At 38.2% G+C, this 19,271-nt stretch overlaps 1 protein-coding gene and 1 pseudogene across 1 annotated transcript; both read right to left on the bottom strand.

Moving 5' to 3' along the window:
- Positions 1-5,213: 5,213 nt before the first annotated feature.
- On the bottom strand, positions 5,214-5,735 carry LOC133101628 (protein HP-25 homolog 2-like). The gene has a single exon (XM_061206632.1). The coding sequence runs from the start codon at positions 5,733-5,735 to the stop codon at positions 5,214-5,216; it is 522 nt and encodes a 173-aa protein (XP_061062615.1).
- A 3,955-nt stretch (positions 5,736-9,690) lies between these two features.
- On the bottom strand, positions 9,691-14,617 carry LOC133101629 (protein HP-25 homolog 1-like; annotated as a pseudogene).
- Between the last annotated feature and the right edge of the window lie 4,654 nt (positions 14,618-19,271).

The raw sequence follows: 19,271 nt of genomic DNA on the forward strand, positions 1-19,271 counted from the left end.
GTTGAGAATCTGGATTTTATTCAGTTGTTCTGAGGATTGTTATTTTTTGTTCTATTAGGCAGTTAACATGTCTGAACTCAAACTGCAAATATATACCCGGCTAATATCTCTGCTCTCTTTCTGGAGTTTCTAACTCTTGATTTTTTTTTTTTTTTTTAAACCAACCTCTGTGGGATTTCCCCTGTGCCTGTGTAATTTGACGATCAGCCAAATATCTAGGTAGACGTTATAGAGAGACATTGGGCCCACTCTGTGCTTATTTTGTTTGTAGGGATAACCCCCTGATTTCCAGCTACATGGTTGGCTCTATTCTCTGTCACCTTAAGGCCACAAGGCTTCAGAGTTCTTTTGCCCAAGCTGTGCATTATTGTGAAATGCATTCAGTTTAAAAGGCAGGAAATCACAGCTCCTGTCCTGGGCTGCTGTGTCTTTCAAGAGCAGATTTCCTTCTTGCCTCTGCCTGCTTTTCCACGAGGCACTCTGTTGTCTCTCATGCATATGTAATTCTCAGCCAGGGTTTTGCTTAGAGTTCATACTCAGATCTTGGGTCTAACTCCTTCCAAGACTCTCTAGCTGCTAACATTTCCCCCTTTAAATTTCCAGGTGATTTTCCAGTTCTGAACCTTTTTTTCTGGCACCTTGCATGGGTGGTAAGTCTATAGACTCCTCTGCTGTTTTTGGCCGTAAGAGATGGGGGGGCGGGGTTGGGGAGCATGCTAGGCCAGAAAGGTACAAAATTGCAAATTCTACCCTTTCCAGGGCGAGTTTTTTGAGCATATATGCTTTTCCATCTACTGTCTTATTTTGTATGCTTTCCAGTGTCGTTTTCATATTTTTATTGTTTTTATAGTTCCCATGGCATAAACTTCAGGTTTTTTTCTTTGATTTTTACCCTGACAGTCAATTAAGTTATATACAGCAGCAGGCTTTACGGTAAGATGTTAGATGGAAGAGTTTTATGTCATAGCCCATCAAACAAGTTAAGTGGAATCAAATCTTAACCTCCCATGTTCTTCAAAGTTGTTGCTGTAGTTTCAGATCCTTTCTCTTTTCACAGTTTTACACTGATCAACTCCCCTTCTTTTGTTATATACATACCCACTTACTTTTTGGCTGGAAGTCTACCTTTTCACATCTAAGGATTTACTGAAGCAGTCTATGTACTTGGAAACTAATGAGGGGGCACCCCAAGATTGATTTCTAAAGTGGAAAGCATATGACTATTAAATAAGTAAAGAAAATATATAAATAAAATTATATACAAATAAAATTGTATATGTAAATAAAATTTATATATATTTAATTTACATATAAAATTTTATATATGTATATACAATTTTATTACATATATATTCACACGCATTGTGTGTGTTTTAGGATTATGTATATGTTTCTGTATGATTGTTGCAATTTGTCAGTTAGTTTGTATATGTGTTATTAAAATCTGGAACTATAAGGTACTACAGCTAACTCTAATATACTGATAGATAAATAACTACAGATGGTATAAAAGTAAGTGCTAGAAAGTTGAGAGTGTAACTGGACTATTTTCTGGCAACATGTCTGAAAGTAGGGGTTAAGAGTATGATTAGGAACAAACCTCCTCTGAACTTTTGACACCTTGGTTCACCAGCCGTTCATCCAAATGGGACAAAAGTGGCCTACAGCTGCAGCTCCAGGGAACAGTGAGGCAAACTTAGCTGCCCACACCACTAAAATCATGTACGTCCGTATTTCTTGTGAGACAAATGATGTGTATACTTTCCATTACACTGAAAGTAAACTTTTAGCGGAGACGTGTGGCCTGGTCAACATTTCCATACTCTAGAAACCTGTTAGTGTTTAAACAAAAGATCATTCATTCTGGGTGGTGTTTAATCTTTCCTTCCTCTCTCTCCCATCATTGTTAGTAAATAGAAATCAATAGTAGATATGTGTTTCTTTCCCACTCATGGGAGAGGTTATTCCTCCCCTCATGCCTTGGCTACAAAACACATGCATGTGTGTATGTGGACGTGCGTGCGTGCACGCACACATACACACACACACTGTAGAAGTCAGAAGTAGCAAGAGTCAGTTTTGCGTTTTACGTGTCTTTTCATACCTATATAGTAATAAAAATGCCTTCTAAAGATGGTGGAAAATTGAGTGGGAAAATGTATATTAAAAGTGTTTGGGAAGGATAAAGTGCCTTCCTGCTGTTCTTTACCATTAGCAGAGATTTCATATTCAGAAACAACTAAAACTTTTTAAATATATTCTTTCTATCTTCCTTGAAATTTTTCATAAATAACTCAAAAATATTGGCAAAATGATATGTCTCCTTTCGAATATTCCTAGGTATTGTAAAGCACCAGGTAAATTAAGACACAGCAGGTAAGTGAAGTGCTTGGAGCAGAGTAAGTACTTAATACATATAAAACAGGTTATGATTGGAACAAAGCCAATTTCTAGTAACAACAAAATAATAAATCTGATTATAGCAGGTTAAACTTACCATGTGCTAATAACTATGCTAAGTGTTCCTCTGCTCTCATTGTTTCAAAAATTATTGAGCACCTAGAATGTGCTAGACATATGTGGGATTTTGAGGTTACAGTAAAGACCAAAATAAAAGTTAGAGTTTTGGATATCATGCAACTTACAGTTTAGCAGAGGAGAGAGACATTAATCTGAGAATTTTTAAAATGTAAAAATAAAGCTGTGGCCATTGCTACAAACAGGTAAGAAGAAGGTCATAATGTAAGAATGCATGAAAGGGGCACTTGTCCAGTTACTTTATTATCCATTCCTTTCTCAAGAAGGTATTTCTGAAATCTGACTGGGCACAAAAAGTATTGGTGGTTATGGAGATAAGTGACCTAGGCAGAAGGATGAACCAGTGCAAATGCCCTGTGGCAGTGTGGTCCAGGGACCATACATTATTTGAGGGACTAAAAACTCAATGTACCTGGAAACCAGTCAGTAAGGAAAGGTGTGGTAGGAAACAAAGATGAAGAAGTATAAAGTAAACCATATTAATAATTTATTTTTTATTGAGGTATAATTGGCATACAACATTATATTATGTTCAGGTGTACAACATAATGCTTCAATATTTGTATACATATTGTGAAATGATCACCACAATAAGTCTACTTAACATCTGTTATCATACATAGGTACAGAATTTGTTTTCTTGTGACAAGAACTTTTAGGATTTACTCTCTTTGCATTTTTCAAATATGCAGTAACTATTTAATTTTTATCCTAAGAAAAATGAGAAACCATGAAATGATTTTAATCAGGGATTAATATGATAACATTTTCTTTTGTGCAGTGAGCATTGGCTGCTGGGATGGGATAAATCCAATCAAAGAGGCACAGAGTGGAGGACTGGTCCATCAGTTAGCACGGTGACAGGTGAAGATGATGGTATTGCTTATGGGAATGTAAAAATGTGAATTGATTTGGCTCGGTGACAGATTGGATTGGGGAGGTGACAAGAGGGAGGTGGGTGGCATCAGTCAGTGGTTGGTAATGCTGTTCATGGGGAAAGAAAACAATGGAAATACATGAGGTGTTGGAGGAAGAAGCAGCCATGAACTCAGTTTTGGATTCCTTGGTACAGCGACCCCTGAGGAAGCCTCTGGGTATATCACTGATCTCTGATCTCCTCTGGTAACACATTACAGAGCTGTGACTAGCTCTCATGTCTGTGTATGAACTAGATTGGGACCTTCAAGGTTAAAGATAGTTTCTTAGCATATTAAACATAGATGTTTGATAGATGATGGAAGAAAAAGGGGAAAGAGTAAGGGGAGTGGGGGGTAGGTGAAGTCTCTAGGAGAGAGCAAGTCTGTGAAGGAAAAGAGCAAGTATATCAGGGTTGCATTTGCTTCCATCTAACAGAAACCAGTCAACCCTGGCTTAATAAAATCAGTGGTTATTATTCTCATATGCAGGTCTGGTGTGTCTGTGCAAGGAAATTATTAAGGACCTGATCTGCTTCTATCCTACTCCCTCAGCCTGCTTAGCATATGTGTCTTTTGTTCTCAAGTTTGCAAAATGGCTGCTTCTGCCCTAGGCATTGCATCTTCTTGGGGTGAGGGAGGGGGATTGATGGGTGAAGAGGGAAGAGCAGAGGGCAAAGGATAAAAATACAAAGAAACAAGTCACTTGAGGATTTGCCTTTTAAAGAACCACCCAGGAAGCCCCACCTGATTACATTTCATTCTTCAGATGGTATCACATGCCACCCATGCTTTGCAAAGAGGCTGAAGATCATGCCCTTAACTAGGTTCATTGACAGCCCAAAGTTTAAGCTCTGTTAGAAATAAATTAAACAAGGAGTGGTAGAATGGGTACTGCATAGGCAACTAGCAGGGTCTGAAAAGTTTTTTTTTTAATTTAATTTAATTTATTTTTTATACAGCAGGTTCTTATTAGTTATCTATTTTATACATATTAGTATATATATGTCAATTCCAATCTCCCAATTCGTCCCACCACCACCAAACCTCCAACCGCTTTTCCCCCTTGGTGTCCATACGTTTGTTCTCTACATCTGTGTCTCTATTTCTGCCTTGCAAACCGGTTCATCTGTACCATTTTTCTAGATTCTACCTATATGCGTTAGTATACGATATTTGTTTTTCTCTTTCTGAAAAGTATTAAGCAGCAGAGATTGTTCCCTCAATCCGTACCCTCGTTCCTTGATCAAACCATCATCAACGTATGCACTATGCATCAAATGCAAAATATGTACTTGGTACTTTGTATTCGCTGCTTAGTGTGACTTTAAGCAAATTTTCTTCATCTCTCAGGGATATTTGCTTTCTTAGCTATACTATAAATTGTGAAATTGAAGTGGTGTTGGGGGCTGTGATCAAGACTATTTTTTCCTCTGGTGAAAAATGTTCACACATAATCAAGAAAAGGCATGAGGACTTTCCTGGTTCCCCCAGCCTCCACCAGCTCTGGTTTCCTGACATACGCTCTCCCTGAAGTTCCTTGGATACAGCAGAATACATGAAATTTGATGGGCTTTCAATAAGAAACTGTTGCCCAATTAATGGATACTTAATCTTGACTTTTTTAGGGTTACTTTCACATAGGTAAATTGGGCATTCTTAATGTTATTCATTCAATGGTCACTGAAAAATTCCAGGGGGGAAGGGAAGTTTGCTGTGAAATTTAGGACCACTTGAGGAATTTAAGTGTGCTGTTACCCCTTAGCCAGTATAATTTCCATAGAGCAAATACCCAAAGAACATAATTTCAATCAGTCCTCTCTCACTCTCTGCTGTGTCTAGCTTGGATTCCAGCCAGACTCTGTCTCCCATCGTCAGCTGCAAGATGACATTTCCAGAAACATGCCTATAATTGTCCTTGGCCTGGGCTTCCTTCTCCAGGACTTGGGTGCCATTCTTCATGAGCCTTAGCTTCATAGCATGCTGGAACAGCTCAATGTCAAAGCCAAAGTGGTACACGCCTGGGACGGTACAGGTGAACACTCCCGTGGTAAGATTGAAGTGGTCCTGGTCGTTATGCAGGGCTTCCTTGAAGACAATGGGCTGGGAGGGGGCTGGGAGGGGATCACTCACCTTCACTGCAAAGGCAGATTTGGGGGGAGATGAACAATTCTTAATGTCTCCAGGAATCCCAGGAATTCCTCGTGGTCCTGGAGGGCCTTGGAGGGCCTTGGGGTAAGGCCAAGGTAAACAGAAGGTGGATAGAGGAGATTTGAAGTTCATGCATTTCACAGTCCATAAATTTCTTTCCACACTACCCCCCCTACTAACTTAACACTTGCCCTTCAAAGATCATCTTTGCATCACTTTTCCCAGGAAGTCTTTCCTCTCTGCCATTACAGTAGCAGAATCCAGTGTTTATTTTGATTGTAGCATTTGCTACACTGAATAGTAATCTCTCCCATTATGTACTATTTTGTTTCCTTAATTAGATGAAGAGCCAGTGCCCTACTTAATTTTGTTCCTAAAGCGCCATTATATGGTATCCAGTGTCGAGTTGATAAGCATAGTATATTTTTGGAAGCAATGATTGAATAAATAATTGCTTGAATTGCCCTTTCAATTCATTTCATAGGTGTGATCATGTTTTTATTATCACAAACACCAAGTAAGGATTACTCTTGGGAAACAATGACACAAGGAGATCTAGGAATTGTATTATTCCAGAGATAAAAGGGGCTGTTAGAGCAATGTCTCCCCAGCTGGACTGTGCATGAGAGTGTCTTAGCTAATAATGCAGTGACCACCTGAATTGGAATTTCAAGGGGGTGAATCCAGGAACCTGAACATTAAACAACGTCCACAGATTATTTTGATGCACAATCAGGTAGAGGAATCACTGATGCAGGATCAAATTGGTGAATAGTTTCCAGTGAGGATGAGATGGCAGAATAAGTTCTCAGAATTGAGGGAAAAGCTCCTAATACCTTATTCTAAATTGTTTTCTATGATACCATTTTGCCCTTGAATTTGCAGGAAACTCACCAGTATTCCAGTGTTAATTATGGGTGAGCACAGAGTAATTATGCCACAGTAAAGAGTATACCAATTTAAATGTTATCTGTGGAGAAAGAAGGAAACGAAATTGAGTTATTTGTAGTGAGGTGGATGGACCTAGAATCTGTCATACAGAGTGAAGTAAGTCAGAAAGAGAAAAACAAATACCGTATGCTAACACATATATATGGAATCTAAAAAAAAAAAAAAAAAAAGGTCATGAAGAACCTAGGGGCTGGACGGGAATAAAGACACAGACCTACTAGAGAATGGAGTTGAGGACACGGGGAGGGGGAAGGGTAAGCTGGGACAAAGTGAGAGAGTGGCATGGACATATATACACTACCAAATGTAAAATAGCTAGTGGGAAGCAGCCGCATAGCACAGGGAGATCAGCTCAGTGCTTTGTGACCACCTAGAGGAATGGGATAGGGAGGGAGGGAGGGAGACGCAAGAGGGAAGAGATATGGGGATATACGTATATGTATGGCTGAGTCACTTTGTTATAAAGCAGAAACTAACAACCATTGTAGAGCAATTATACTCCAATATAGATGTTAAAAAAAAAAAAATTTCAAGGAATCTACAAAAGAAACTCCTAGCACTAATCAGTGAGTTATGCAAGGTTACAGGATACAAGGTCAACACACACAAAAATCAATCATATTTCTGTATACTAACAGTGAACCATTGGAAATAGAAATGAAAAACACAATACCATGTATTATGGCTCTGAAGAAATGAAATACTTGTGTAAAAGTCTAACAAGACATGTATAGGATATGTATGCTAAAAACTACAACCAGCAATCCCACTCCTGGGTATTTATCCTAGAGAAATGAAAATGTATGGTTCTGCAAAAACCTATGCATAAATGTTTCTAATAGTTTTATTTGTTAGAGCACCAAACTGGAAACAAACCAAATGCACTTCAATGAGTGAATGGAGGAACAAACTGTGATACATCATATAATGGAATACTAGTGAAAAACCCAAAAGAAAAAAATTATTGATATTCGGAGCAGCTTCAATGTGTTAAAAAAAATTCAATCTAGTAAATTTGAAGATATAATTGGCTTTGTTAGGTGATTCCTGAATTGGGTAGCATCCCATCTAGCAATTAGAAGGGTGCTCCAAGGAGAGGTACAAAGTAGAAGGTTTAGAAAGGAGAGTGGGGCAAGGAAGTCATTAGCAAAGGAATGGAAAGGGTTATTTTGGGCCAGGACATCTTTTTGGGGGGAAGGAAATGGTGAGGATGTTATCATGCCAATTGACTCTTCTTCCTTTGGAGGATGGAGAGGGCCAACGTGACAGGTTACCTCATTGGTACTGACCAGAAAATTCCAAACTGGCTGATTAAGATTACATTTTTGAGGAAGGTTGAAACTACAATTAGGTTAGGTATTAAATCTAGGTTTTGTATCATGGGCTTTAGTGCAAGTGATACCATTCCGAGTCTGTGATTTTTCTCTTTATTAGATGGATCTTAAGTTCATTATATTGAGTGAAAAGGTCAATCACAAAGTCACTCTACTATCCATCAGCAGAAGAGTAAATAAATAAATGGTGGCATATTCACAATGGAATACTGGCCATTTCCATTCAATGAAATACTTCACTACTGTTACCACAGTGTGGATGGATTTCACAGGCATTATGACGAGTGAAAAAAGACTAGACACAAAAGATTTTATATTGGATTATATCACTCATATAAAGTACAGGAATAGGCAAAGATAACTGATAAATGATGCTGAAAGTCAGAATAATAGATTCAATGCTGCAGACGTGGTTGTGGACCGGAAGGGCACAAAGGAGACTTCTGGGATGATAGAAATGTTCTATGCATCAATCTGGATGGTGGGTCCATGTCTGTATGCATACAAAATTAATCAAGCTGTGTACTTTAGATTTCTGCATTTTACTATATTTAAGTTATAATTCAATAATAAAGAAACAAAACCCACCAATATTTTTTTAAAAGTCTGGTCATCAGTAGTATGAAGTTGGCTTAGACTCTCATGTCAGCGTACAAAAAATGTGGTTACTTTTATCCTCCTGCTCCACCATGGAATATGGGGCTTTGATTTGATGCCCGCAGGATGGCTGTTGCAGCTGTGAGACCTGCATCTTCACTCTTCAGAGCAGAAATGGAGAAAGCAAAGGGCAGAGGCCAAGGGCCAAAGACATAAGCCAGTTGAGTCTTTTCCTTTTTAAATACAACTCTTGCAAGTACCATGCGCTTACATCTCACCAGAAAGGATGGTGTTTCTTATGGCCACCCTGAATGCTATAGAAGCGGGTCAAATTACATTTTTTAACCGGGTTCGTTGAGGCAATGCAAACGAATTTAGCTAGAATAGAAATTGGTAGAAGAAGGGATATTGGGTAAGTAGCAGCCTGAAGTAAATTAATAATTAATCTGAAAACTCTGAAGCCACAGAAATTCCCTCACCTCTATCACCCATCCAGTTATGCTTTCGGAGACTCATCTGATGAGGAGCATCTTCATTTGGTCTTTTAAGCAAACTTGACATCTCTGCCAGAGATATTTACTTCTATATTTATATCCTTAATTCTAGAATAGATTTGAGAGTTTGAGCAAGGTTTTTGTCCTCTGGGGGTGAGGGGGCGGGGCAGGCTTCTAACAGGAGCTGAATGGGGGTTTTCCTGGTATATTTAACAACAACATGGCTGGGCAGCTTCCTACCTCACTCTTTTTTTCCCCACATTTTTTTTAAAGATTTTTTATTTGATGTGGACCATTTTTTTAAAGTCTTTATTGAATTTGTCCCAATATTGCTTCTGTTTTATGTTTTCGTTTTGGCCAGGAGGCATGTGGGAACTTAGCTCCCCGACCAGGGATCTAACCCGCACCCCCTGCATTGGAAGGTGAAGTCTTAACCACTGGACTGCCAGGGATGCCCCTCCCCACATTTTTGCCACCTAGGATCTTGAATTTTGCGAATCACAAATAAGAAATTATTGACAAATTGATGAGCCATGAGTCTTTATTGGTTTCAGCGATTGGTAATACATTCATTTTGTTCAACTTGGTCATTACTGATTTTGTGAGCTCTTCATCCTAGAGGAACCATGTGGGATGAGAGGAGTAGGAGGCTTCTTTTCTTAAAGTCAGTGTTACATGAGGGAGAGAATCATGCAGTTACCCCTAGCTGTCCTAATTTCCACTGAGCAAAAACCCATAAAACAGTGTGAGTAGTTCCTTTTTCAGATTCTTCTCTGTCCAGCTTAGACTCGAGCCAGACCCTGTCCCCTTTCTCCAGCTGCAAGATGGAACTTCCTGAAGTTTGCTCACGGCTGTCCTTGGCCTCTGCTCATTTGTCCCAGATCTGGATGCCATTCCGCATGAGACTCACCTCGACAGCATTCTGAAACAACGCAGTGTCAAAGCCAAAGTGGTACACACCAGGGACGCTGCAGGTGAACACTCCAGTGGCCAGGTCAAAGTGGCCCTGACGGTTGTACAGAACTTCCTGGAAGACAATGGGCTGGGAGGGTCCTGGGAGAGGCCACTCAGCTTGACGGAAAAGGCAGATTGAGGTAGACATGGGCATTTCTCAACTGCTCCAGGCACCCCAGGTATACCTCTTGGTCCTGTTACACCTGGGGGTCCTAGATCCCAAAATAAACAGAAAAAAGAATGATAGAATTTAAGGTTTTGTATTTTGCATAGTATTAATACATGAATTGCTTCTTCCTTCCTACCCTTCTTCTCACTGGTCAGAGCCTAGCTCAAGCATCACTGCTTCCAGAAGGCTCTCTTGTCTCCTCCAGATTTGGAAAAGTTCTATCTCCTTGTACCACATCTGGTATTGATTGTTACCATAGGTATAAAGAATTACCACAAAGAATTGTAATCCCTCCCTTAAGTGACTGTCTCCTTATCCATACTGGGAACGAGGCATCTTACTTAATTTTCTTTCTAAGTGTCATACTCAGTATCAGTTGTAAAATTAGCACTCAAAATATGTTCAATAAGTGAATAATTGAATGAATTAGTATATGAATGGATCTTCAGACATGTTCTGCCATGTCTTTACTATAAGACTGAGTATTAAGGATCACTACTGTAAGTTACCCAGACAAATCCAGGGATCATACTATTGCCAGAACTAAATGGGAATTTTGAACAGTGGTATCCAAATATGCCTGTTTATTAGAACCAGTTGTGGAACACCATCCCACCCCTGTTCCCCAGTTACTCAGGGCCAGTCTACACTGTGGGCCTTTAGAGGAATCTCTGAGGATGGAGACTAGGAACCTACACGTTTAACAAGTCTCTGAGTGATTCTGATGCTCAGCCAGATTTCAAAACCACTGCTTTAGAGGTTCAGTACAAGTATTCAAAGCTGATGGGATCTCTGTGGGAGCTTAGCCCAGCATACCTCTCAGCAGATGACAAGAGAACAGGAAGTCAATATATCTGCTGCCCACATGACTCTGGTATCACTGTATGAACCTCGGCTTACGCCTACACTGTATGACACCAATACGAGTGCTCTACACTAGTCTAGAGATAGTGTAGATGAGCTCTACACCAGTGCTCTACACTAGTCTAGACTAGTCTACACTAGTCTACACTAGTCTAGTCTAGTCTAGAGTGCTCTACACTAGTCTAGAGTCATAGTGCTCTACACTATGTCTCAATTTGGACTGTACATCCAGTGTGTCTAAAGAGGTGTTTTAGCACACAGATTTCTTGGTGGTTGGAAGCCGTCTTAGTAGATGAATTCTATGACTCTTAAGAGTTCAGAAAAAGAGACCATGGTCATTTGTTACCAAGAAATGACTTACCTCAATGATCAATATTCTCATCAGATCACCTGGAAGATTTCACTGAATCTATGAACACTGCAGTCAAAGAGAAACTATGAGAGGCTAAGAGAGCAATTGCATTTTTTTCCCACCTGCTAAACCAAGTAGCCCTGGAGGACCCCTGGGTCCTGGAGGTCCTCGGGGTCCACAAGGTTCACATAGTTGATAATCTGCTAAAGATTTGACATCGGCCACAAGTAACAGGACAAGTAAAACTAAAATCCAGAAACCTGAAGCAGAAGAAAAATGAATGAAGTTGCAAATAGTTTGGGAGATGGATCAGCCTCTCTTAAAGAGATTGTGCTATAAATTTTGTCAAGTTAGGGTTCACAGTTCCAAGAAATTGATGTTATTTTGGTCTTTAGTTCCATGAAATGCTACATGTATCAATGCTGTGACTCATACAGACAAGATTAGGAGGCATTTTGAATTGAGATGCTTTCATGTCAAACAGAGCAAAATCCAAGAAAATCAGCTAACTCATCCTATTTGAAACCAATGCTGCTTTTTCAATCTCATGCGAACCCCAGAGTTCCTCTCTCACGGACTCTGAGCCTCCTGCCGTCTGTTTAGCAATGATCTTTAAATAATTGGTGTGATTAATCTTCTTATGACGATGAATAAGCACCCGATTTGCCTATGTGTTATTTTATATTGTCTTATTGTTTTATCTCTTGGACGGGCTTGGGACATAGAAGATATATGACGAATCTTTCTTTGATGGTAAATAAATCGGCAAATGCCAGATACTGAATTAGCCAACTATTTCTTCCCACTACCCTAAAACTTTTACTTAGTGCAGTAGCCTTCATTCTACTTTGAAGTATCAAGCCAATAAGATCAATATGCTTGCATTATACTAGCTTCTGTTAATGCACTTGTTATATTTTCTCCTTTATGACACATTGAATCTTCTACTTGCCCTCAATAATCAACTTCTATGGGTTACAAATGTATGCAACAACTACAGAAATTTGTGTCAAGAAACACAATCAACTTTAACATGATTAATACACTCTTGAAAGTAGAGTGCTTCTAATTGTTAAATTATCAGTCAGTAACCGTAACTTTTAGAATATCTTTTCTAATTCAAGTAAGATATTCATCACTTTTTGGCCTTAATTTCTGATTCAAAAGATGCTCTTCCAAAGCTGAAGTTAACTTATGAAAGGAAATATGCTAATTTATGGGCATATTTTTAAAGTCAAAGGATGTGGATTCAAATCCTAGCATTGCTACCTCCATGCTGGGCAACCTTAGGGCAGTCACCTAACTTCTCTCCCATCCACATCTATAGAAGGATGCTGGGAGCATCTGCTTGCCTTGTTTAATAGTTCTAAAGTTTCAAGAAGATATGTGTATATTCTTTGTCTGGAGTCTAGCAGGTACTTTATATATCTTTATATATATATCTTTAAAATTATTCCTTATTACTTTTATTCTTCTTGCTATCTTACAAGGAGAGTGCTATTCTGATTTTAAAACCAGAGAGAATGTTAATTCAAAGAGTTTTGACAATCTATTACATGAAAACTAAGGATATATCTCAAAACAATTTAAAAACAGCTGTGAGGATATCTTGAACATTTTGGCACATTCCATTGCTTCACATTTCCCAAACTCCTCCACGAAATAGTGAGGGGCTTGGTATCACATGCAATCATGTAGAGAAGGAGAAACTGAGGCCTAGAAAAGTTGATGGCTGTACTTTCTCCAGGCTCTTAGTTTTTGAGGATGGAACCAGGATTGAAATGCACATCTCCAGGCTCTTGGGTGATTTGTTCTTTCACACAAATATGGTGCTGGACTGTCTATGTCTTGGTGGATATAAGCGGGCAACAACTTTTTTTTACAGTCACTGACTCCCCTATTCCATTCCTACTGATCCCAAAATAGAGACACACACATACTCACACATACATACATACAAACACACAAAGGCCACACAGAATTAAATTAAAATCATACATTCAGTTGATTTTGCTGAGCTAAACTAGCATTACTCTAAAAATATAATGCTAGGACAATAAACTGACTGTAAGAGGAAATCTTTCATTGAATTTATTGTGATGAGGAAAGTTGATGAGGACTTTGTGGTTTAACTTACTTGGTGTCCATAAATCAAAATCCAGGAAAATGATTTCCTCTTGCCCTAAGATCAAGACCCTCAAGAAAGAAGTAGGCATGACCTTCACAAACAATATTAATATAATTTGCATAAGTGACTATGTTTTGTTCTGTATTTCTTCATCATAAAGCTTGGATACAAATTTTCATCTACATTTCAAAAACTGTCTTGATACCTACACCTTATTTCCTTCAGTCCTCATTTTAGCCTACTTGTTTTGGGCTTTGCTATTTTTTTAAAAAAAATCTATACCCCTGTATTTGTTTATATTGTCCTATGATAATATGTGAATTCGTTTAAACTCCCACAAATACTTTGTGGAATCAGAGGAAGTTTGAGAGACAGAGATAAAAGAGTTGTGTGCAGGGGGAGGCAAACAACTAAAATGCTTTAAAAACATTGATTGGATATTTCAAACCTTAATAATTAATAACAATAGATACTATCAAATACATACTTTATATCATATCAGTTGATATTGTTGAAGGTAGGGAAGTAAAATCAGTTGGAAGATAATGAACAAGGATATCAAGAAGGACAAAAGTGAAGAGAGATCTAGAAAGGGACAGAAAACAGCCTCAATGGGAATAAACAGTAAACACAGGGATAGTCACAGTGACACAACTGGGGATAAAATCAAGACAAAGAAAAATAGAAACGGAGACAGATACTAAGAATGGTAAAGGGACAAAGAAAATTTTAACATGTAGAGCAATGTAGTATACTACTGGTTTGATTATGAGCATTATAGTTTTAAATTTTAATACATAATTGAAAAATATAATGGATTTTCTCACTTTCCATTGTTTTATTTATGTCATAATGACCTTGATTTAATTTGAATGGTTTGACATTAATTTCATATTAAAATCAAAGGTCTTGCCCTCCGCCCTCCCGGCATCAGCTTCTACCCCTTCTACTCCCTTTTATTTGCAATATCTAATATGCAAGTTTGAAAAAGTGTCTTTATTTTTGTCCAGCGTTATAGGCAATTGCCTTCCAGGGTTGTTTTAATTTTAAAAAAGTAATAGAAATCACATGCAGGGAGAATAGAGTGCTGTAGAAAGTGCTCTCTACCAATGCAAATGGGTTACATTCATTATGACAGACATTAATAAGAAAACTTACATGCAATGCTCATACAGCGAGGTCTTCCCCTTTGTCCAGGCATTGAAGCTCTTTTGTTGACCACCTCCTCACCTGTCCTATAGCTAGCTTATCTGCTTGTTTTTGAAACTTTATGGTAGATGGTTTAATAAATTGGTTTTTCTCAATATTTGCTTTTCTGGTCTCCTGAGGCTGAAGTCAAGGTTAATTTTTAACCAGAGCAGTTAAACATTCAATTATGTTTAGGAAAGCTCACAGATTGACGTTCAAAGGGAAGTACTTCTGTCCACCCATCTCCGGAAGACATCTGTTCTTGTGATGGCCACGCTTGGGCCTTAACTGTTAAGCTGATGAACTTTGTTTTGGTTATTCCCTCTCTCCTAGCCATTTCTTCAACACCACCCTGTGAACCCATCTCCGACTCTTCCAGGACAACCGACTCTTCCAGGACAACAGAAATAGGAGAGAGGGACTAGTATTTCATTTCCTCTAGTCTAAATCCGTAATTTTACAGACTGTGATATTAGCCCAAGGAGGAAGTGATTCAGTTGATAAAATTGGGGCTAAATAGAGGACAATAAATGCTTTTCTCCTCATTTAGAGCCCAGGAGTTTTTTTCTTCTGCTTCTCTCCCTTACTATCAATATTATCTGAGAACTTCTTGCTTTTCTATAATAATCAATCTACTGAGGTCCTTGTATGCACCAACCAGGCTCTCTGTGCTTGCCAAAGTGAATGTAAGTTAATAAAAATTAAATTAATTGAGGGTGAGACCTTGGAAATAGCTGAGTAAAGAGCTTGGCAATCTTCTCTCTAAAAAGCAAAAATAAAACTGGACACAATTGCCAAAAAACAAACATTGAAAACTTTGGGAAATTACCAAAGTATAAAACAAACTAAGAAATATTTATCCAAAAAAGTCCACTGAATCTCAGTAAGAACAGTGGTAGTCTGTGGTTTCTTCATCAGGGGCTGCTCCCACCTAACTCCCAGCTCTGTGGCCAGAAGTTCTACTAGAGTTAGCCCAGGGGGTTGACTTTATTTTGAGCAGTAAGTGGAAAAGTCCATGCCCAGGGCACTGTCAAAATAATAGCGTTATAAATATCCAGTGATCAGGGAAGCCCAACATCACAGCTAGTCTGACATCTTGATAATAGTTGCAGCCAGCAATGGACTAGCCAGAAATTTTAAAGATTGTTGGGGGAATGGAACAGCCAACAAGAACTTTAATAAGGTCCTAGTTATTCATGGGGGTCTGGAAAGCGGTGCATGTGCATGGGCTTCCTTCAAGCTTAGAAAGATCAGAAAGACTTGGCTTGGTATTGCTAAGCCAATTGTCCCTGGCTGAACACATGAATTTTTTGGTTCCCCAGTGCATATGAAAGTTATGTTTACACTATACTGTAGTCTATTAAGTGTGTAATAGCATTGTGTCTAAAAAAGTACTTTAATTAAAAAATACTTTATTGCTAAAAAGGGCTAACTATCATCTGAGCCTTCATCAAGTTATCTTTTTGCTGGTGGAGGGTCTTGCCTTGATGTTGATGCTGCTGACTGATCAGGGTGGTGGATGCAGAAGGCTGGGGTGGCCGTGGCAGTTTCTTAAAATAAGACCACAGTGAAGTTTGCTGCATCCATTGACTCTTCCTTTCACTGAGAATTTTTCTGTATCATGTAGTGTTGTTTGTTAGCATTTTACCCACAGTAGGACTTCTTTCAAAATTTAAGTCAACCCTCTCAAACCCTGCTACTGCTTTATCAACTAAGTTTACTTGATAGTCTATATCCTTTGTTTTCATTTCAACAACCGGTCAAGTTAGCCGTCACGTGGGCTTAGTTGGTGGTGCCCCAAAACAATTACAATAGTAACATCAAAGATCACTGAGCACAGTTCACCATGACAAACACAATAATAATAAAAAATTTGAAATATCGCGAGAATTATCAAAATGTGACACAGAGACATGAAAGTGAGCAAATGCTGTCGGAAAAACGGAGCCAAAAGAATTGTTATGCGGGGTTGCCACAAACCTTCAACTTGCAAAGAATACAATATCCGCAAAGTGCAATAAAGCCAAGCACAATGAAACGATGGGCTCTTAGTGAACACATAGATATGGCAGCAAGACACATCCTCGACACCCCCTACTGGTCAGAAGGCCTATGGGTGTCCTGCTTTCTTTGTAAGTTTGGCTCAGAACTGAATGGGGCTTGATTCACTTCTGCCATTAGTTGACTGAGGCTAGATCAAAGCTTTTCAGAGAAGTCCACACGTTTTGTAAAGGCTCCCTTGGCTCTAATACCGTAGTCACTACATATCCAAGTGTTGTCCTGCCTTTGGTTCAAGAGGCTATAGGTTTGGTGAATTCTAGTATCACTTATTCCAAAGATAAAAGACTGAGATCTTTGGATTTAGAATCTTCGGGAAGACCAGTATCATTAAATAAATTTTAGATTTATCTAAGTCAGAGGGAACTAAACAATATTCTATGGCTTTGTTGTTACATTTTTTTTAAACTTCCACCAGGAACACAGAACCTAATCTAAAAGTGAGAAGCCAACAGAAATAAAATAATAGTTTATGTTCATTTTGTGTTGCCGTCCTCCAGACACTGTGGTAAGTATTTTTCATAGATTATACCTTCATTATCTTTTGAAGCCTCATAATAGTCCTATGGGAAGATATTATTTCCTCCATTTTGTAGTCAAGGGAACAGAGACTTACAAAGTTTAACTAGACCAGGGTTACACAGCTGGAATGTGAGGACCTATGATTTATACCTATTTTATTTATAAATCAAAAAAGCTCATGTTCTTAAAAATGATGCTATGCCAACAAAGCAATAATTTCTTACAATTAACCTGCAACAGAGAGATGGTATTGAGTTAGCACCCATGGTATGTTTGGAGCAAAATAGAAGAACCCTTGGGGGAGAATAGGGGATTTAGTAGGAAATCAGAACTTAGGAAAACAATGCAAAGCATCAGAATCCAGAGAAGGAACCAATTGTAGTCGTGACCATTTGGGTCCAGAAATGGGTCAAGCCAAACATAATGGTGCTTGGAACATGTGATCCAGGGTAAGTATATGAGCTAATGTGTGTTGGGTGAAAAAAGATCAGGTATTACCTTCCAAGGTAGGTCATTTTGAGGGCTTTGTTAGGAGAGAAGAAAACTGAAGCTGATATTAGAAGCCCAGCTATATGCCAAGTAGAAGAGGAAAGAGTTTTGATGAACAGCAAGCTAATCTCTACCACAATAAATGTAAACACACACACACTTTAATGGCTTTGAAGAAGTAATGTGATTTGGGAGAACTGCCAGGTCAAATTCTGAGGACAAGCCTACATTTTGAAAAGCTGGGTATGAGGGCACAGAAACTGCTTTTACCATTTGACATATTCCAATTCTGTCAAGTTTGGGTACCTATTTGGCTTTTTTATGGAGCAAAGAGGACAGAAGTCAAGCTCAGTATCCACAAAATTGGGAAATTTTATGCCCTCTCTAAATGTAATGGGACCCCAAATTCCATCCTCAATGTAAGAAAAATAAATCACCTCATTTAATTCCAGAAAGCCAATTTTTACATGAATAAAATAGGAGAAGAAATTGAAAAAATATCTCTGAGAAGTCATGGTCACAGGAAAACCCACACTGAGATGCTGCATCCCAGGTATGCAGGTCAAGGCAGGCTCAAAAAGCCTATATGAGAATTTGGTTTAAGAAGATCATACACTGATACCTCTATGAGCCTACAGAAGAAAATGAAATGTTCTCTGGAGAATGTACCTTCATCTCAGGTTTCAAAAAGTGCCAACATAATTTTTTCTCTGACGTGTAGTTTAGCATTCACAAAAACATGTCACTGCATGTGTGAACCAACACAAAAAACCAGTAGCCACAAACACCTGCATAAACTTCAGAAATTAGAATTATTAGACACATATAAAATAATCATGCTTACCATATTTAGAAATCAATAAAAATCTTGAAAAGAACATTATAAGTGAGAGCAAATTTGAAAAATAACCCCCCAAATATGTTAATAAAGCCAATAGCAACAAAACAAAACATTAAACATTCAGCTTGCTTTGCAGAAAAGTATAAATAGCAAATGAGAAAATAAGAAGATATATTAAAATCTAGTGAAAATAATTCCCAATCTAGAAATATATATATTAATGTCTCTCAAGAACAAGGATACCCACCAGAATAGGTTAAAATACAAAACAGACAATACCAAATATTGGCATTTATGTGGAACAGTTGGAATTCTTATACATTGATGGTGGAAATTCATATTTATACAACCAATTCTAAAAGTCTTTGATAGTATCTAATAAAATTGTTCATGTACATGCCTTAGAATACAGCAATTTAATTTCAAATTAAATACCCCCCAAAATTCACATATATTCACCAAAAGAAACGTACGGAAATGCTTTTATATCATTATTGTTCATAACCAACCCCAAATGTAGTAAACAAAAAGTCCATTAACCATATGTTAAATTCATAAATTGAAGTATTGAGGTGTATTCACACAATGGAATGCTATATAGCTTTGGGAATAAATTAAGTAAAGCAACATAAAAGAAAATAATGTTGAGAGAAAAGAAACAGACACAAAAGAGTATGTACCGCATGAATACTTTTTATATAAGGTATTTTTTTTAATAGAAAAAAAC

Source organism: Eubalaena glacialis, chromosome 11 (genome assembly GCF_028564815.1).
Source record: "Eubalaena glacialis isolate mEubGla1 chromosome 11, mEubGla1.1.hap2.+ XY, whole genome shotgun sequence".
Lineage (NCBI taxonomy): Eukaryota > Metazoa > Chordata > Mammalia > Artiodactyla > Balaenidae > Eubalaena > Eubalaena glacialis.